The sequence below is a fragment of the Trichechus manatus genome, unplaced genomic scaffold (assembly GCF_000243295.1).
Source record: "Trichechus manatus latirostris isolate Lorelei unplaced genomic scaffold, TriManLat1.0 scaffold00009, whole genome shotgun sequence".
Taxonomy (NCBI): Eukaryota; Metazoa; Chordata; class Mammalia; order Sirenia; family Trichechidae; genus Trichechus; species Trichechus manatus.
This window is the reverse complement of record NW_004443945.1, coordinates 24,106,880-24,125,441: the sequence shown is the minus strand read 5'-3', so window position 1 is coordinate 24,125,441 and position 18,562 is coordinate 24,106,880. Positions and strand designations below refer to the sequence as shown.

Here is an 18,562-nt window from a genome sequence, read left to right as displayed (position 1 = left end):
ACTCTGTCCTGCAGGGTCACTATGAGTCAGAATCAACTCGATGGCAATGGGTTTTTGGGTTTTGGATAAAATGTTATGATTTGACAGAGTCAGGTGGTGGGTACACAGGAGTTTGTGATTATTCTCTATACTTTTCTGTATGTTTAAATATTTCATTTTTTTTTTTAATGCAAAGTTTAAAACATTACTCTCACGCTTAACCCTCTTCGGCATGACAAACATGGCTCTAAAGTCTATCCACTTCATAATTTTTCAGTCCTATCTTTTACTGTGACTTCCTCTCATATTTCCACTGAGCTGGCTGGGCTATTCCTTGCTCATGCTATTCTCCGCTCATTGCAGTGCCCTCCCTAAAGTCCACCTGGCACACACAACTTGTTGAAACTCATCTCTGTGTTGAAATATTTCCTAGCTTTTGAGTAAAACCAATCACTTCTTCTTGAAGCCTCCATAATGCCTTGTACTTTCATCATAACACAGCTAAATTTTTATTGCAATTAACTGTTGTACATGTGTTTCCCTATTAGAAAATGAATGAATGAATGTCCAGGCAAACTGGGTAAATACAGAATAGATGTATGAAGGCAACCAAATTAAATTCTTTCACAGTCTACCTTCTTAAATCTGTCTCATTGCAATTTATCAGGTGACTTCCCGTGAATGGACACTGCTTGCCCAAGTCCTACTCCTGATCCAGGTCCTGTCTTAGTGGTGTCCAACTCTGCTGGATTGACATTTTTAGCTGCACTTACGTAGCACTAGCAGGTCATCAAGAACTGAGGAGTATGATAGCCCACGCTAACTGCCTCAGAAAGTATGACCCTATGTTGAATAAGTTACATACAACAGAAATAAACAGCAAGAGTCTTGTGTCAAATGTATGCTTTTTGTGAAAAAGAAATAAGGATTAAAAACATTTTTCTAACTCCAAAGCCATTATATCAGGATTTGAAAGATTTTCCTAAAAAAGCTAAAATTTTCACAACTGATTCGGAGATAAGAAGATAAATTTAGAGAACCAATAAGGTTCTAACTCATATTTTCTCAAATATCCATCTGGCAGTTGCTCTGTGAGCTGAGGAAAAGAAGAAAACTAAATATGCAAATAGTTAAGTATTTTTCTATTATTCTGTATTCAAATATTTTCCGCTGCTAAAAAGACACATGCTAACTTCACCATAGTAGCAGAAATAAAATACAACTAACCTGTATAATCTTTTTCTCCTGTACAATCACAGTCAAGCAGGTCATGAGTAGCACAATGTGAACTTTCATGTAAAGTGAATAAATTTTTAAGTTCCTCTACTGAAAACTGAATATGTTCAGATGTCTTGGTCAGGTCCATAACTGCCCCAGAAAGACCTTGCTTACTGATTTGTCTCTGATAGATCTTTTCTTCTATTGTACCTGGAGAGAAAACATTCATCAGACTTGCTGTAGATCCTTCTATTGTTTTCGTAAGGTAAAATATGTTTATTAGTATACTAGTTAAAAAAGGTCCCTGGGTGGTGCAAATGGTTTGAGCTCTACTACTAATCTACAACTTGGCAGTTTGAACCCACCCAGCGATGCCACAAAAGATTACAGCCAAGAAAACCCATGGAGCAGTTCTACTCTGTAACATACAGGGTCACCATAAGTTGCAATCGAGTCAATGACAATGGGTAAGGTAAATTCATGGAATAACAATATTGCTGACATTGAAGCAGTCTAACTCTAAAAAAAAATTTTTTTTTTTTAATTCAAAGGGTAAACTTTTTTTGTCACATTGAGGGGTTATTACCTGTGGTTAAAAGTCTGTAAATATGTACAGGATGCTTCTGTCCATCTCTCCATACTCTAGACATTGCCTATTGAAAATAAATAAGAATTGTGAGAGTACAACAGAAAATAATGGCTCTTTGCCCATAAGCAATTTACAGTAATATATTTAAGACTGGGAATTCTAGATTTTAATTATAGCTTCAAAAAACAAAGCCCAGGCATGCCCAAGCAGGCCCCCACTCATATCTTTTTCCTGGGATAAAAGAAAGCATGGTTGAACACTCACTGTGGTACTGTATATATAACTGTGGGGATGACATCTAACAGTGAAAGGGTCTATCTGTTTCAAAGAATGGGACAGTGAGTTTGGACAATAGAATCCAAAAGAACCAAGTATAGCAATGAAGGCTTATTCCTAGTCCAAGTGGCTACTTAAACCGTGATGTTATCTGAGTCCCTCAGATGTCTGTTCACACACTAGGTAGATCTCTGTGGTTTAAGAACTCATCAATGATACTGTACAGTGAAGGATTGACTCAGAAGGTCTGGGATGTTCACATGCTGCACATTCCAAAGGAAGATCTGGCCCTTGATCACTACTGGAAGACAGCCTCTAAGACCTTGGAGTATTCTACCTGATCACAGTATTATTACCTTGGGCCTTGGACCACACAGTACAGTTCATGCTAAGAATGTGTTTTAAGGCAGAGGCCTTGGGTCACATGTTATCAGTTTGATCTCTGGAGGGGCTGGAGACTGAGTAACTAAAGTCCGCTACACTGGTGCTCCACGTCTATGTGACTAACCTCCAATAAAAACCCCGGACACCAAGGTTCAGGTGAGCTTCCCTGGGTGACAATACCTCATACGCATTGTCATGTATCATTGCTGGGAGAATTAAGGGCTGTCCATACAACTACACTGGGAAAGGACAACTGGAAGCTTGCACCTGGTCTCCCCTGGACTATGCCCTATGAGCCTTTGCTGATGTTAGTCTATATCCTTTCACTGTAATAAACTGTAAACATGAGTATAACAGCTTTTCTTAGTGCTGTTTGTCCTTCTAGTGAACCACTGAACCTGTGGGTGGTCATGAAGACTCCCAATTCAAATACCAACTAAGATGCAAATCTGTAGGTAAGAAATCCCAAAGCATGAAGACGGACTGCACATTGAAGAAAACAAAATGCTTCTTTTGAACTATTTGCCTGGATAGGTTAATTTTATACCCTAAGCCCACCCTGTATAAACATTGATCATAGCATCTATAACACTTGTCTTCTCTTCATAGTCACGAGTACCCTTAAGGCCAAACTCTGTAATGATTTAGAGCCTGGAGACCTACAGGTTTGGGTTTGAATCTTGGCTCTGCCTCTTAAAAAGATGTATATCCTAGAACAAACTTCCACTGTCATCTGTAAAGTGCTAATAATATCTGCACTTGTAGAGTTGTGAAGACTAAATAAATGGAAAGCACTTAGCAGTGTGCCTGATACACAATAAAGGGCTCAATGTGTAGTAGTTATTATTATATCATCATCATCTTTGTATCTCCAGCAGGCATTGTATTCCCAGGATACATTTAAAAATGTTTATTTAATGCATAAATATTCCTACCTGGATATCAGTGGCTGGATTCCAATCAATGTCATAGAGAATTAAGTGAGATCCTCCAATAAGGTTAAGTCCCACACCACCAGCCTTTGAACTTAACAAAAAAATAAAATCCGAAGAGTATTTACTATTGAAGCCATCAACAATTTGCTGCCTTTGAGAGATGGGTGTTTGTCCATCAAGCCTTGTATGAGCATATCCATGGCGCTTGCATACTTCTTGTAAAATATCCAAGGTTTTTGTGTAGTTAGATACCAACACCACCCTGTCAATCAAAAAGAAAGACTCTTTATGGTCGCATAACCAGAGACTCCATCAGTCTGAGACCAGAACTAGATGGTGCCTGGCTACCACCAACGACCACCTGACAGGCAACATAATCGAGGGTCCCTAACGGAGCAGGAGGAAAGTAGGGTGCAGAACTCAAATTCTAGTAAAAAGATCAGACTTAATGGTCTGACTGAGACAGGAGGGACCCTGGAAGACATGGTCCCCAGACTCTCCGTTAGCCCAGAACTGAAACCATTCCCAAAGCCAACTCTTCAGATAAAGATTAGACTAGACTATGGGACATAAAATGATACTCGTGAAGAGAGTGCTTCTTAGCTCAAGTAGATACATGAGACTAAATGGGCAGCTCCTGTCTAAAGGCGAGATGAAAAGGCAAAAAGGGACAGGAGCTGGTTGAATGGACACAGGAAATCCAGGGTGGAAGGGAGGAGTGTGCTGTCACATTATAGGGAGAACAGCTAGGGTCACACAGCAATGTGCATATAAATTTTTGTATGAGAAACTGACTTGAACAGTAAACTTTCACTTAAAGCACAATAAAAAGACTATGTATAATTCAAAGACAATATTAAATTTTTAATTTGAAACAAAATATCACGATAATATTATAGCTAATATTTAAAGAATATGCAAAAATGACCCTATACAATTTTCAAATGCAATTTTAAAGTCAGTATCTAACAGACTTCTAGTTTTAAGATAGTGGAGTAAAGGCCTTTCTGCCTTCTTCTACTCTCTGAAGTAACCCTGAAAACAGCAGGCAAATGAGAAACAAACACAAACTATATCTCTATTGAAATAAGGAGACATCTATAAACCTGAACCAATATATGAAGACAAACGAGAACAGAGGAATGGTGATCTGCTTACGAGTACAGAAGAAGGTTAACCCTAAGTGCCCAAAGGGGGGTACACCAATGAGAAGCAAGTGCAAGTTAATTCACGTCACAGAATCTTGTTAAGACTCAGGTACTGAGTTAAGACAATAGGTACCTCAGAAGGAAGGAGTTTAGGTGGAAGCTATTACAAGAGCATTGGTAAATAGACCCCAGACCCCATCTCCACGTAACCAGCTGACATCTCTTTCTCAAACAGAATGTTTACTCTCTAGAGAAATTAAACCAAAGAAACTTAGACCTGGGGACGCTGGCAGACAGGTATATAGTGACAGATCTAAAGAAAGTCTGATACTAAATGTTAAGACCCCAGCCTTCTTCTCCTGTTAACTCCCAGCAATCACGGTCCAGGGAGGATATTAGAGAATTCATCTCTAGAGAGACTTCAATGACACCAGAGAAAAGATCCACAGATAGGAAATCCCCAAATGAAAAAGCCAGTTCGCTGCCTGATTATCTCACAATGAAGGCCACCAGTCAACAAGCCCTTCCCATATATACAGAGCATTCAGTTAATAAAAATCTTGATACCAGAAAGTAGGGGATGAATTCCTAGGATTAAGAAATAAAATCAATATAATTTAGTGACTGACTTAATGTTGGGAAAGTGAAGAAGAAAAGTGAGTGTAGAATGACTTTCAGGTTTTTTACGTGCATTAAGCTAAGGAATATTGAAAAAGGAACAGGCTTGCAATGGCAAAACAATGAAATGGGTTTGGGACATGTGAAGCTTGAAGTCCCACAGGACATCCAGATAGGTTTAAACCTTCATTAAACAGAAATAAGGATGTGGAACTTAGAAGAAAAGGTTAGACAAGAGATAGAGAACTAGAATCAATACTATCTAGGTGATAGCTGAAACTATGGGGAGTAGAGATCTCCCAGGAACAGGGTTTAAAGTGAGAAGAAGGCTAAGGAGAAAATTCTAAGAAATATCAACATCTAAGAAACAATAAAGGAAGGAAGTATACTGAAGGAGACTGAGAAACAAGTTAGGTGTTATATATCAAAAGACACCACTAGGTTTTTTAAATGTACATATATAAACATTTAAGTGTTCTTAAAAACTGCAGACACATTATTACGAGTTTACAGAATATTGGGAGCTGACTATGCCCCCAAAGAAGAAAATAATTAATTTCTGATTTTTTCTTATTTACAATGGGGGAGGGGGTATAGAGAAAGCAAGAAGTAAGGGCGTAGTCCAAGCCAAAATTCCACAAGCATTTATAAGCAGCTTATTAAATCAATCTCTTACTTTTCAGAAGGACGAAGTTCATGGATAACTGCTAAGAGCTTTGACAACACCTGTAGTTTTCCTGACTCCTTCTCAGTGAACATGAGAGGATTATAATCAGCAGGGAACACATTTATCAAGCCTTCATATAGACTCCTTTCTTCATTTTCATCACAAGTTGCGCTACATTCTTTTTCCTATTCAAAATAATTTTAACACTGGTTCATGTTTGCTTTTTTAATGGGAAGAAAAAAATGCTACAATTGTGGGGGGGAAAAAATGAAGATTAATAGCTACCTAAAAAGACCAAGCTAACTTTTATATAAACCTTTACAGGTCACAATTTGGTCATTTTTTAAAAAAAGTCAACATGCACCCTACTTAGTTAATTACAGAGCAGTCTTAATACAGTCTCCTAATACCTGCTGCCTTCATCCTACATGTGTAGTATTATTGCCCATATGTAACTATGGGTAATATCTGTCCTTTCCAAAATCCTGAGATTTGCTGTCACTGATATATCTACTTCTCTTTCTCTCTCTGTTCCCTTCCTTTCTCTCTATTATTGCTTTTCTCTCCTGATTTATGGGCTTCACACAATACCTCTCAAGTGATAATAAAAAACAAGCACAATAATCTACTCAATCTCATCACTTTCTTCTTCCAGAAGGAACAATTCTACTGATATGTTATAATTTTATTCTTACTTGTATTTTTTTCTTTTTATCAATAGTTTTTAGAATTTTATTCCAAAGTGATTAGCAGCATCTCTGAAATCCCATCTCCATGCCTACCTCACATGTGAACATATAACTAGAACATTACAGTTACTGATGACTACATCACTTTTTAGGTTAAATTCATGTGATTGGTTCACTGCCGCACTTACCAGACTCATCACTGCTTTTGTGTTCAACCTACTCCCCCGTGTCTGGTATGCATCCTCATTTTTCTGCCTAGTTATACCAACCGTATCAGTAGTTGAGGACTCAATGCAAATTCTACCTGATTATTCGTAGCCTTTTTTTTTTTTTTTTTTACTTAACAAAAGTTAAACACAGTACATTTCAGCTTTGATCTTATTTGAGCAATAAACTATATACTTTTTTATACTTCCCTAATATTTTCATGGAAACCCTAGTGACATAGTGGTTAAGAGCTACAGCTGCTAACCAAAAGGTTGGCAGTTCAAATCCATCGGGCACTCTTTGGAAGCCCTATGGGGCAGTTCTACTCTGTCCTATAGGGTCACTATGAGTTGGAATCGACTCAACAGCAACTGGTTTGGGTTTTTTGGTTTGGGTTAATATTTTCATGTCTGTTGTCTTCCCTTTTTAATAATACTAGAAACATCTTATGGGGCAGCTCTACTCTGTCCTATAGGGTCGTTATGAGTCAGAATCAACTTGACGGCAACAGGTTTGTTTTTTTTTTTTTTGTTTACAAACATCTTAAAGGCAGTCAATCCCTGTCCCTTAAGCCTCCATCAGCGTAAAACGTTGGGCACATAGTACTAACTTTAATTTAGCTTATTCCCAAAATACAGCAATATTTGAGTAAAGTTAATTGATTGAAAAATGTGGCACCCAAAGATATTTATATCACTGGGATACACAGGGGGAAAAGATGGTTGCTGGCTGCTCCAGGTTAAGCCTCCTAAAATGCTTACACCTTGAAGGGGTCATCAAAGGGCCACAGATTCAGGGTCTAGTACACAGCTTTTCATGTTCAAAAATTTGAGTATGTTCAAACTCTAGGGAAATGATTCATACTAACCAAAGCAAATTAAGAAACTGAATATTAAGTCAGAATGAAAAATTTATTGACTTACAAATGACACCAGCCTACTTAAACCAATTGGTCTATGCATTCTGTTCTATGAAAGAAGGTCCATAGGAGAAGCCAACTCATTAGCAAAAAGTTGTCTGGTGAATATTAAATCAGTACAAGGGAGATGAGTAATCTTAATGCACAAATTTTTAATCTGGAACACATAACCAGAATCACTTGGGAAATCTTTCTCAAATTCCTCATACCTGGGTCCCGCTCTCAGATTCTGAATAAATAGGTATGTGTTGAAGCCTGAACAAATGTAGTTTTAAAAGCTTCCAAGGAGATTATAGCATGTACTGCCCTAATTAAGAATCAACTAATAGATAATGTCTTTACACCATGACAGCCTGATGAACCACTTCCCTCACAGGGATTTACCAGTCAGACTTTTCACATAAGCTAATCAGGGTACTCTCTCTTCTGACCTAGGCAGACATGTTAGACTCCATATAAACCAATACCCTTGAGTTATGACTTATGATTTTTTATTGGTTACATTTCATTCACGTTTCCTGACAGAGAGCCATTGCCTTGACTGAACTTGAGAAACAACCTAGTTTTAATAGGAACACATTTCTAAACCATTGCTTAAAGAAGGTTACTTATACATGTGGAAGGCTCATTTCAGGTATTTTATACTGATACTTATTTTTTGTGATATTAGAGGGAGCCTTTTCTAAAGAAGTCTCAGACTGTAAATATACACCCTATTTGAAGCCTGCAGTGTTCTATGTCTATTACTACTGGACATATAGCAACAATGGAGAAAAACTCTTGAGTCCTCTGCCGCTTTCTTCAAGAATGTGCAAGGATATTCCAAGTTAACTGGTATATTCTGAGCCATCATAAGATCTTCCTTTTAGGGAAGAATTTTTGGCTTCTATTTTTCCTGGGCATCCTGCCTAAAAGGTTTCATTTTTATGACTGTATATAAAATCTGTTTCTTAAAAATGTTGCTTAATAAATTGCTATAATCCTGCCTACTGCAAAAGTTACAGAAAGCTGACTTCTCCTATGATAAACTAAGTTAATATAAGTCATTGTAGGATAAGCTTGGAGAATTCTGGTAGAACATTCCATTTTCTAAATAAGTCTATAATTAATGACCTCAAGCATAATGTAGCATCCAAAATTTTATTATTTGCAAATTACAATTTTACTGCTTAAAAAAAAAAAAAAAAAAGCAGAATAAAAATTGCTAAGGGTGAGTTGGGGATAAAGGGCATTAATAGTTACTGTGCAATTTCTATGGCCAGGCTTTCTACTAGGTTCTTTCCAAACCATCTCATCAAATTGTCACAATAACATTATCAGTAAGTTATTATTATCTGTGGTTAGATAAGAAAACTAAGGCTCACAAATGTAACTTGTCCATGGTTAAACTTGCCCACGGTTAAGGAACTAGTAAGTGGTAAAGGGGGGACTGAAACCAAGGTCTAACTCCAAAACACAAAACTCTTACTATACTCCAAACTGCCTTATAGTCATTAAATATCCAAATAGTCACCTCAACTATGTAGCCATTAAAAATTATACTTATAGAAGGTAACCAACTTGGGAAAATGCTTATATCTGGTGGGAAAAAAAAAAAACTGTACTTTAAAATAGTAAGCACAGTATTATTAAAATTAAGTTTCCCTAAAATAAGATTATGTATGTACATCTCTGAGCCCCTGTTTCCTCTCAAAAATGAGGATGATAATAACAGTACTTATTCCAAAGAGTTTTTGTAAAGAATAAATAAAATAATGCTTGAAGAGCACTTAGTATGATGTTTGGCACATAGTAAGTGCTTAATAAATATCAGTTAGTATTATTACTAATATAAAAAATTTTTTTCTGGCTAGAGAGCTTATGAAAGATTTTCATTATCTTCTTTGAGATTTTTATGAATTTTACAAATGTCACACAACAATCACGTTCACTTTTATAATGAGGAAAAGTAAGTTATTTTTTAACGGTAGTTTTTATATTTTTAGCTCCCGAACAAACAAACCTGACTGTATTACCACAACAGAATATTTAACAAGGTATCAAAGGACATGGGGCAAAAACCTAGAAGGCAGTGCCTCAACCCCATTTCATCCCTAGTCTAGCTCTGTGAATGTGAACATGCTCTGAAGAACAAGTAAAAGGCTGGATAAGCTCTATAACAGAGCCATACTGGAATGGCTACAGACTTTTGGAAAGCCCACAAATGTAACCACAGGGACTGGCACAATCTTCTCTCCAAGATTCATATGACACAGGCCCTTTTTCTCATATCCCTGGCCTGGTCCCACATACTACTTACCCTTATAGAATTGAACAAAAGGCAAGGATGACTGCACAGTTTTTTAAGAGCTCCTATACATATTAGATGAGGACTATTTTCCAAAAACCCTTGAAGACAGAACCTGACAGCCTTAGAAGTCAACAGCTTTCGATAAAGTTCAATCTGTAGTGCTCCTGGCTGGCAAAAGACAACATTTTCTATTTTAGGTGGGAGATATTTATTTATGACTTCCTGGGTCCTTCTAAGAATAAAGAGTCCAGTGAGGCGAGTAAGTTCAGCTGCTCTTCTTGCTCCTAAAATCCTTTCTTCCTAAGGAAAAACAGAAGATTTAAAATAAAAATGTTATGGACAAAAAATACTCACAGTTAAAATGAACATTAAACATTTTATAATGATAAACCAGATTTTTTTTTTTAAACAGAATAAATGAAATACGAGTTGGGGATAGAAAAAACAACCATGTTCTTTTTAACTGTTCAGCATAACATTTAGTTAAGTGAGGCCACAGTCTCCTAATCCTTGTTTGTTTGGCTACTGGCTCCATCGAGAGCCATCAAAAATCAAAAATCTACAAGCTAAATTATTCTAAAAGGAAGTTTTTATACAGAGATTGTATTGGCATATAGTCTTAAAATCACCAGCAAAGAGCTGATACAGCAAATTCTTGGAAGCCAATAAATTTTGACAAGTTATTGATCCTAAAACTAAGCCTACAAGAAGAAATACTGGCACAAGACACTGAAGTTTCCTTCAAAATCACTTCAAATTGTTCACTAACTACTACTACTTTTTTAAAATCAAAATACAATATGAATAAAAATACATTTAAATTGTATAGAATCCTTTTAAGAATACAGAATTTCACAGTAAGGCTTAAAATAAACCATATGTGTGCGTGTATATATATGTACATACACATATATTTTTTATTTATTAAAGTGAGTTATACCTCAGAAGCAGAAGGTTCTCTCGATATAATGATGGGTTCTTCATATATTTTTCTATAGGATGACAAAGAACCTAATATGCCTGGATTTACAAAATCAATTAATGCAAAAAATTCCTGCAGGTCATTTTGAACTGGAGTACCTAGAGACATAAAAATGATGAGAAGGTCAAGTTCGTGTTTTACAATCATGTGTCTTTAAAAAAATTTGTACTTTCTTCCCTAAGAGGACTTTATATATAAGAAAATTCCCTAAAATTGAGGAAGAGCAGTCAAAACAAGTTGAAAAAAAATTAGTGATCACATAAATTTTTAACTCTAGTTTTAATTGTGTACTAAATTCTTATGTAGTACAGCACAGTGGCTGAGAGCAGGCTCTGGAGCCTGAATGCTTGGATTCAAATTCTGCCTGATCACTTACTACGTGAGTAACCTGGAGCTAGTTACTTAATCCAGTTTTATTACCTGTAAAATGGGGATAATAATAGTAGCTCCTAGGGCTGCGAGGGTCAAATGACTTAATCTCTATTATACATTTAGACTAGTGCCTAGCATACAATGAATGCTCAATAAGTGTTAGCAATTCTCCTTGTTATTATAACTTTGTGGTTTTAGATAACTTGCTTAAGTTCTTTACGTAAGACTTGGGATTCTTTTCATTTATAAAAGTGGGAAGATAATAATTTCCCAGGGGTATTACCATAAAAAGTAGACAAAGTATGTGAAGTACCCAGCACAAGGCCTGACACTTAGTAAACACTTTGTGAATGGTACTTATTATTATTATCTTTCAAAGTTACCAAATCAAATTGGGACTTTCACCGTCCTAAGGGCTAACATAAAATCATAATGGATGAGTATACCTTGCATATACTACATATACTCAAAAACTTGTACTAATTTTCAAAAAAACATTAGCAATGTTTCAATAATTATAATGTCAAAAAATATATATAAACCAGCACAGTCCAAAAGTATAATTTCAAATAACAAACTAGAAAAAGTTGCCCAAAGATATAAGTAACATAATGTAAGAAGTAAAGAAAAATGCATTTATTGCGTTAATATGAACATGAATTTTACAACGTCAGGGAGCACAATGATCACGTCCCTCAAAACTAAAAGGGTTCCCCCCAGTTAGACCAATACTTGCTAATTTTTTTCTTTATTTAACACATTTAGTGAGATCTAAAGGAGCCCTGGCGGCGCAATTGTTAAGTGTTTGGCTGCTAACTGAAAGTCAGAGGTTGAAACGCCATCAGCCTCTCCATGGGAGACAAGATCTGGTCATCTGTTCCCATAAAGATTTCAGCAAAGGAAACCCTATGGGGCAGTTCTACTCTGTCCTATAGGCTCACTATGTGTAAGAATGATACAGCATTATATGTGTGTGTGTGTGTGTGTGTGTGTGTATATATACATATAGGTATATATACACACCAAAAAACCAAACCCACTGCTGTCAAGTCAATTCCGACTCATAGTGACTTTAAAGTGGGAGAGGGTCCTATTTTTATCCCTTCCCTCAGTACTTTTCAGTAACCTTTACTCCCTACTCTTCCTCTTTATTTCTTTTTCTCTCTCTTCTAGTTCTAATTTATTTTACTCTGCAGCTGATGTTACTCTTCAGATAAGCAATATTTACCTTACACTGGGCAGTAAGGAGCATTTCCTCATGTGTCTGTTGGCCGCTCGCATGTCTTCTTTAGTGAAGTGTATGTTCATTTCTTTTGCCCATTTTTTAATTGGATTATTTGTCTTTTTGTTGTAGAGGTGTTAGATTTTCTTGTAGATTTTAGAGATAAGACCTTCGTCTGACTTATAATGTCCAAAAATTTTTTCCCAGTCTGTAGGTTCTCTTTTTACTCTTCTGGTGAAGTCTTTTGTTGAGCATAAAAGTGTTTAATTTTTAGGAGATCCCAGTTACCTAGTTTATCTTCTGGAGTTTGTGGGTTGTTGGTTATGGTTTGTATCCTATTAATGCCGTGTATTAGCCGTTGATCCTGTTTTTAATTCTATGAACATTATCGTTTTTGGCTTTGTATTTAGGTCTTTGATCCATTCTGAGTAAGTTTTTGTATATGGTGGGAGGTATGGGTCCTGCTTCATTTTTTTGCAGATGGGAATCCAGTTTTGCCAGCACCATTTGTTAAAAAGACTGTCTTTTCCCCATTTAATGGACTTTGGGCCCTTGTCAAAGATCAGGTGACCACAGGTGGATGGATTTACATCTGGGTTCTCAATTCTGTTCCATTGGTCAAAGTATCTGTTGTTGTACCAGTACCAGCCTGTTTTGACTACTGTAGCTGTATGGTAGGTTCTGAGGTCAGGTAGCGCAAGTCCTCCTACTTTATTCTTCTTCTTCAACAGTGCTTACTTAACCAGGGCTTCTTCCCTTTCCATATAAAGGTAATGATTAGTTTCTCCATCTCTTTAAAGAATGTCATTGGTATTTGGATCGGGATTACACTGTATTTGTAAATCACTTTGGGTAGAACTGTCATTTTCACAATGTTGAGTCTACCTATCCATGAGCATGGTATGTTTTTCCATTTATGTAGATCTCTTTGGTTTCTTGCACTAGTGTTTTGTAGTTGTCTTTGTATAGGTCTTTTACAACCCTGGTTAGATTTATTCCTAAGTTTTTTTTTTTTTTTTTGGGCTATTATAAATGGTATTGTTTTCCTGATTTCCTTTTCATCGTTCTCTTTATTGGTGTATAAGAATCCAACTGATTTTTGTATATTTATCTTCTATCCTGTTACTCTGCTAAATCTTTCTATTAGTTCCAGTAGTTTTCTCATGGAGTCTTTTGGGTTTTCTATGTATAGTATCATATCATCTGCAAATAGGGACAGTTTAACTTCTTCCTTACCAATTTGGATGCCCTTTATTTCTTTTTCTTGCCTTATTGCTCTAGCTAGGACTTCCAGCACAATGTTAAATAGGCGTGGTGATAAAGGGCATCCTTGTTTTGTTCCTGTTCTCAGGGGGAATGTTTTCAGCCTCTCTCCATTAAGAATGATGTTGGCCATTGGTTTTGCATAGATGCCCTTTACTGTGTTGAGAGATTTCCCTTCTATACCTACTTTATTCCAGTTTTTATCAGGAATGGGTGGTGGACTTTGTTGAATGCCTTTTCTGCATCCACTGAAATGATCATTTGATTCTTTTCTTTCCTTTTATTTATGTGGTGGATTACACTGATTTTCTAATGTTGAACCATCCTTGCATATCTGGTATGAATCCTACTTTGTCGTGGTGTATTATTTTTTTGTTATGATGCTGAATTCTATTGGCTAGAATTTTGTTCAGAATTTTTGCATCTATATTCATGAGAGATATTGGTCTGCAATTTTCTTTTTTTGTGGCATCTTTGCCTGGGTTTGGGATCAGGGTTATGCTGGCTTCATAGAATGAATTCAGAAGTGTCACTTCCTTTTCTATGTTCTGAAATAGTTTGAGTAGTACTGGTATAAGCTCTTCTCTGAATGTTTGATAGAATTCTCCAGTGAAGCCATCTGGGACAGGCTTTTTTTTTTGTTGGGATTTTTTTTTATTACCTTTTCAATCTCTTGTTATGAGTCTGTTCAGATTTTCAATATCACTTTGTGTTAGTTTGGGTAGGTAGCGTGTTTCTAGAAATTTATCCATTTCCTCTAGGTTTTCAAATTTGTTGGAGTATAGTTTTTCATAATGCTGTTATGATCCTTTTTATGTCAGTTGGGTCTGTTGTAATGTCCCCCATTTCATTTCTTATTTGGGTTATTTGTGTCCTCTCCTGTTTTTCTTTTGTCAGTCTGGCCAGTGGTTTGTCAATTTTGTTGATCTTTTCAAAGAACCAACTTTTGGTTTTGTTGATTCTTTCTATTGTTTTTCGACTCTCTATTTCATTTATTTCTGTTCTGATCTTTATTATTTCCTTTCTTCTAGTGGCTGTGGGCATTTTTTGCTGTTCTCTTTCTATTTGTTTGAGTTGTGTAGTTAATGTTTTGATTTTGTCCCCTTCTTCTCTTTTGATGTGTGCATCTATTGCTATAAATTGTCCTCTGGGGACTGCTTTTGCTGTGTCCCAAAGGTTTTGGTATGACGAAAACACGTATAATTTGAAAACCGCTTTTGGTAATGATTAATATAATCCTCCTACACAAATTCAAATTACCATCAATTGTTTAAGGATGGGTACCCTCTGCACCCTAATTCAATAAGAGCAGAATAGGGGGAGTTTCTCTTCTCTGCTGCTCTGGAGAACATTCCTACCCTTAGGATGTACGAAGGTTGAACAAGTTGTTCGTCATACACCTTCTCTCACCTCATTTTAACCTCAGAGAAGAGTCCTGACGTGAATAATGGGCATATGAAGGGCAAAATGAAACCAGAAATCATGATGTAATGAGAACAATCATGTCCTGAACATCCCTTCTAAAAGGATTAAAGGTGGTAGGGAAATTGAACCTTGAGTAGAAAATAGAGGGGTCATCAATATTAGTAATGAATACAACTCTCTTCCCACTTCTGCTGTCAAAGGGCAAACTGGAAAGGCCAAACAAGATCAAGCTGAGGTGTGGGAGAAAAGCTACATTAAGCTGCTCAGTCTTGACCCTAGTCTGTTTTGAGCTAAAAAGGAGTAACTAGGAAAAGATCCTTGTATTTACACATGGTCCATTCCACCTTGCCAGACAGATTACATAGGGATTTGAAGATTCAGAATTCTACCAAGACTCAATTAACACAGGTTTATTAGTATGCAATCTATTAATACCAAGTGTTATGAGTCTTATATATTCACTAGGCAAGAATTCCACCATATATCCAAAAAGTAAATACTGACCAGTTAGAATTATTCTTTTCTCACAAGAGAGGCTAATGAGGGCTGTAGTTGTTTTAACGGCACTGTTCTTCAAACGATGCCCTTCATCACAGATTAGAAGATCAAATTTAATATTCTTAATTTGATCCAGGGAACGAAGTAACATTTCATAACTGATGATAAGAACAGAATATAATGGAGATTTGATGAATTCTTCTACTTTGTGGTCCTAAAAAAAAAAAAGATAATCTTTAACAATCATGGGCAGAAACTGTGTGAAATCAAACTTAAGCAGCATATTCCTGACAGCCAATTATCAAGTATTAGAATATGTTAACTCAAAACCAAAATATAAGCCAAGACTCCATTTTTGTGCAAAGGAGTTATAGAGTTATATACACTTGAAAAACTACAATAGAGTGAAAACTGCAGCAGATTTAAAATGCTTGTAACTTATAAAATGACTAAGACTAAATTTTTAAAGGCCTCTTACCTGATCAACAGTAAATATCTTGATCCTTTCACTTCCCAGCCATTTTTGAAACTCCTTCCTCCAATTATTCACCAAGCTTCCAGGTGTGACAATAAGTGTCTTCTTTATTACTGGTTTGCCTCCATAGGGTCCCTGACACTGTAGAGTCCAGATGAGTGAAATACATTGCAATGTTTTCCCTAAACCCATTTCATCAGCAAGAATAGCTCCACATCTGCCATCCACTCTGTTAGAAATAATTGTACTTCTTTTAAACATCAAAGACACAAGAAAAGTATTAGCCCAAGAGACAGAAAGGGCCACATAAACCAGAGACTCCATTAGCCTGAGACCAGAAGAACTAGATGGTGGCTGGCACCAATGACTGCCCTGACAAGGAACACCACAGACAGTCCCGGATGGAGCAGGAAAAAGGTGGGGTGCAGAACACAAATTCTAGTAAGATCAGACCTAGTGGTCTGACTGAGACTGGAGGAACCCAGAAAGTATGGTCCCTGGATTCTCTATCAGCCCATAACTAAAACAATTTTGGAGGCCAGTTCTTCAGACAGGAATAGGGCTGGACTGTGGGACATAAAGTGATACTCATGAGGAGTGTGCCTCTTGGCTCAAGTGGATACGGGAGACTAGATGGGCAGCTTGTGTCCAGAGATGAGACGGGAAGGCAGAGAGGGTTAGGAGCTGGTTGAATGGACATGGGGAGTCGGAAGTGGAAAGGAGGAGTGAGCTATCACAGTATGGGGAGAGTAATTAGGGTCACATAACAATGTATGTATAAATTTTTGTATGGGGAAAAATTTTTTAAAAAAAGAAATAATTGTACTTCTTTTAATCACAATAAAAAAATATTTCATTCTTCTAAAATCATCACTTACTAGTGAAGAACCAGAGCTAATATTTTGCAATTATGATAAATTCTAGCACCCGCTGAACATTTTTCTAGTTTTTAATTCAGCTGATTTATAACACATCTCTCTTTTGCATCTTTGATAATTATATTCATTATCCATTGGCAACTAAATTACTAAAACATAAACCCTAGAGAGATGAATCTAAATTATCTGTTACCATTATATGTATATATTTAGAGAGACAAGAAATTAATCTCAATTTTATATCTATATTTGGGTAATTAAATTATAACTGTTTCTCATCACTAACAGTTGAGCAACTTTAATCCGTTTTAGTATTAGATACCAAAACAGTTTAAAATATATTGTAACTTTAAGCAACAAAATCTACTGAGCTGTATTTATGATTCTCTGACCGTAAAGGAAGCCCTCAACCAAAATAGCTCTGTGCACTGTAGCAAAAATTAAACACTAAAGATTTTACCTAAAATACTTAATTTAGTAAATATCTGTTATCATACAGACCTAAGTTAATATAATTTAAAAAATTAAATTTTAGTAATAATATTATTAATACGATCATGCATTTTAATATCACTTTATATTTTTAAAACATATATATATATGAAGCCCTGGTGGCGCTGTGGTTAAGAGCTTGGCTGCTAACCAAGAGGTCAGCAGTTTGAATCTACCAGCTGCTCCTTGGAAACCCTATGGGGCAGTTCTACTCTGTCCTATAGGGTTGCTATGAGTCGGAATTGACTCGACAGCAACAGGTTTATATATGTGTATATACATATATGTACACACACACACATATATATATATTACAAATTTCAAGGGAATTAAGGATATTACCAAAAATATAAGTAGAGTTTATTAATTGATTGTATTTCTTATTAGTAGAAATAACCAAAAAGCAATCTTACATGTTTTGCATTTCAAAGTGCAAGGAAAAATTTACAAGAACGAATTATAGTCACTATTATCATTTTTAGATCAACAATTTGCCAATGCAGGGCCAAATATCCAAAAGGAAGTACAGATTTGAAAGAGAAGATGAGTCTAGTTATAAGTTTCCAGGAGATAGTTATCCCTTAACCTGTCATCATTCAAGGAATTCTTAGAGTTAGGGGGAACCTACATTCCCAAACCCCTATTAAATAACAAATTTAAAAATCAAGGGCTGATGCATTTAAAAGCAAAATAAAAATAAAGCAAAACAATGACTGGCAAAAAAAAATAAAATAAATAAATAAAAAAATGACTGGCAGGAAACCTACCAATACGTTAGCAAGGACCTTTGATTTTTTTTTTTTTTCCTTTTTCTTTCTCGTTTTTTTGGGGTGTGTGTGTGTGTGTGTGTGTGTGTGTGTGTGTGTGTTCATTCAAAAATATCTTTAAAAGAGGTACTACTATACCTAAATCAAAAAAATCAATTTAAAAAGGAGGGGCTCCGCAATAGACAAGTGGTATCTTGGGTGAAGGGTGAGACAGTACACAATACAGGGGAAACTAACACAACCTGTACAAGGAAAGGTCATGGAGGCCC

General features: G+C 36.1%; 1 protein-coding gene across 1 annotated transcript in view; it reads right to left on the bottom strand.

Annotated features, from left to right (window-relative positions):
* Positions 1 to 1,111: 1,111 nt before the first annotated feature.
* Positions 1,112 to 18,562, bottom strand: part of RAD54B (RAD54 homolog B) — a 77,066-nt gene continuing 59,615 nt past the window's right edge. The window contains exons 7-14 of the mRNA XM_004370771.2: positions 16,160 to 16,385; positions 15,688 to 15,895; positions 10,860 to 10,999; positions 9,929 to 10,219; positions 5,824 to 5,999; positions 3,382 to 3,643; positions 1,784 to 1,850; positions 1,112 to 1,407 (exon numbers count right to left, since the gene is read on the bottom strand). Of these exons, the coding sequence (XP_004370828.1) occupies positions 1,202 to 1,407; positions 1,784 to 1,850; positions 3,382 to 3,643; positions 5,824 to 5,999; positions 9,929 to 10,219; positions 10,860 to 10,999; positions 15,688 to 15,895; positions 16,160 to 16,385 (1,576 nt within the window). The 3' untranslated portion in view covers positions 1,112 to 1,201. The remainder of the gene's footprint in view (positions 1,408 to 1,783; positions 1,851 to 3,381; positions 3,644 to 5,823; positions 6,000 to 9,928; positions 10,220 to 10,859; positions 11,000 to 15,687; positions 15,896 to 16,159; positions 16,386 to 18,562) is intronic.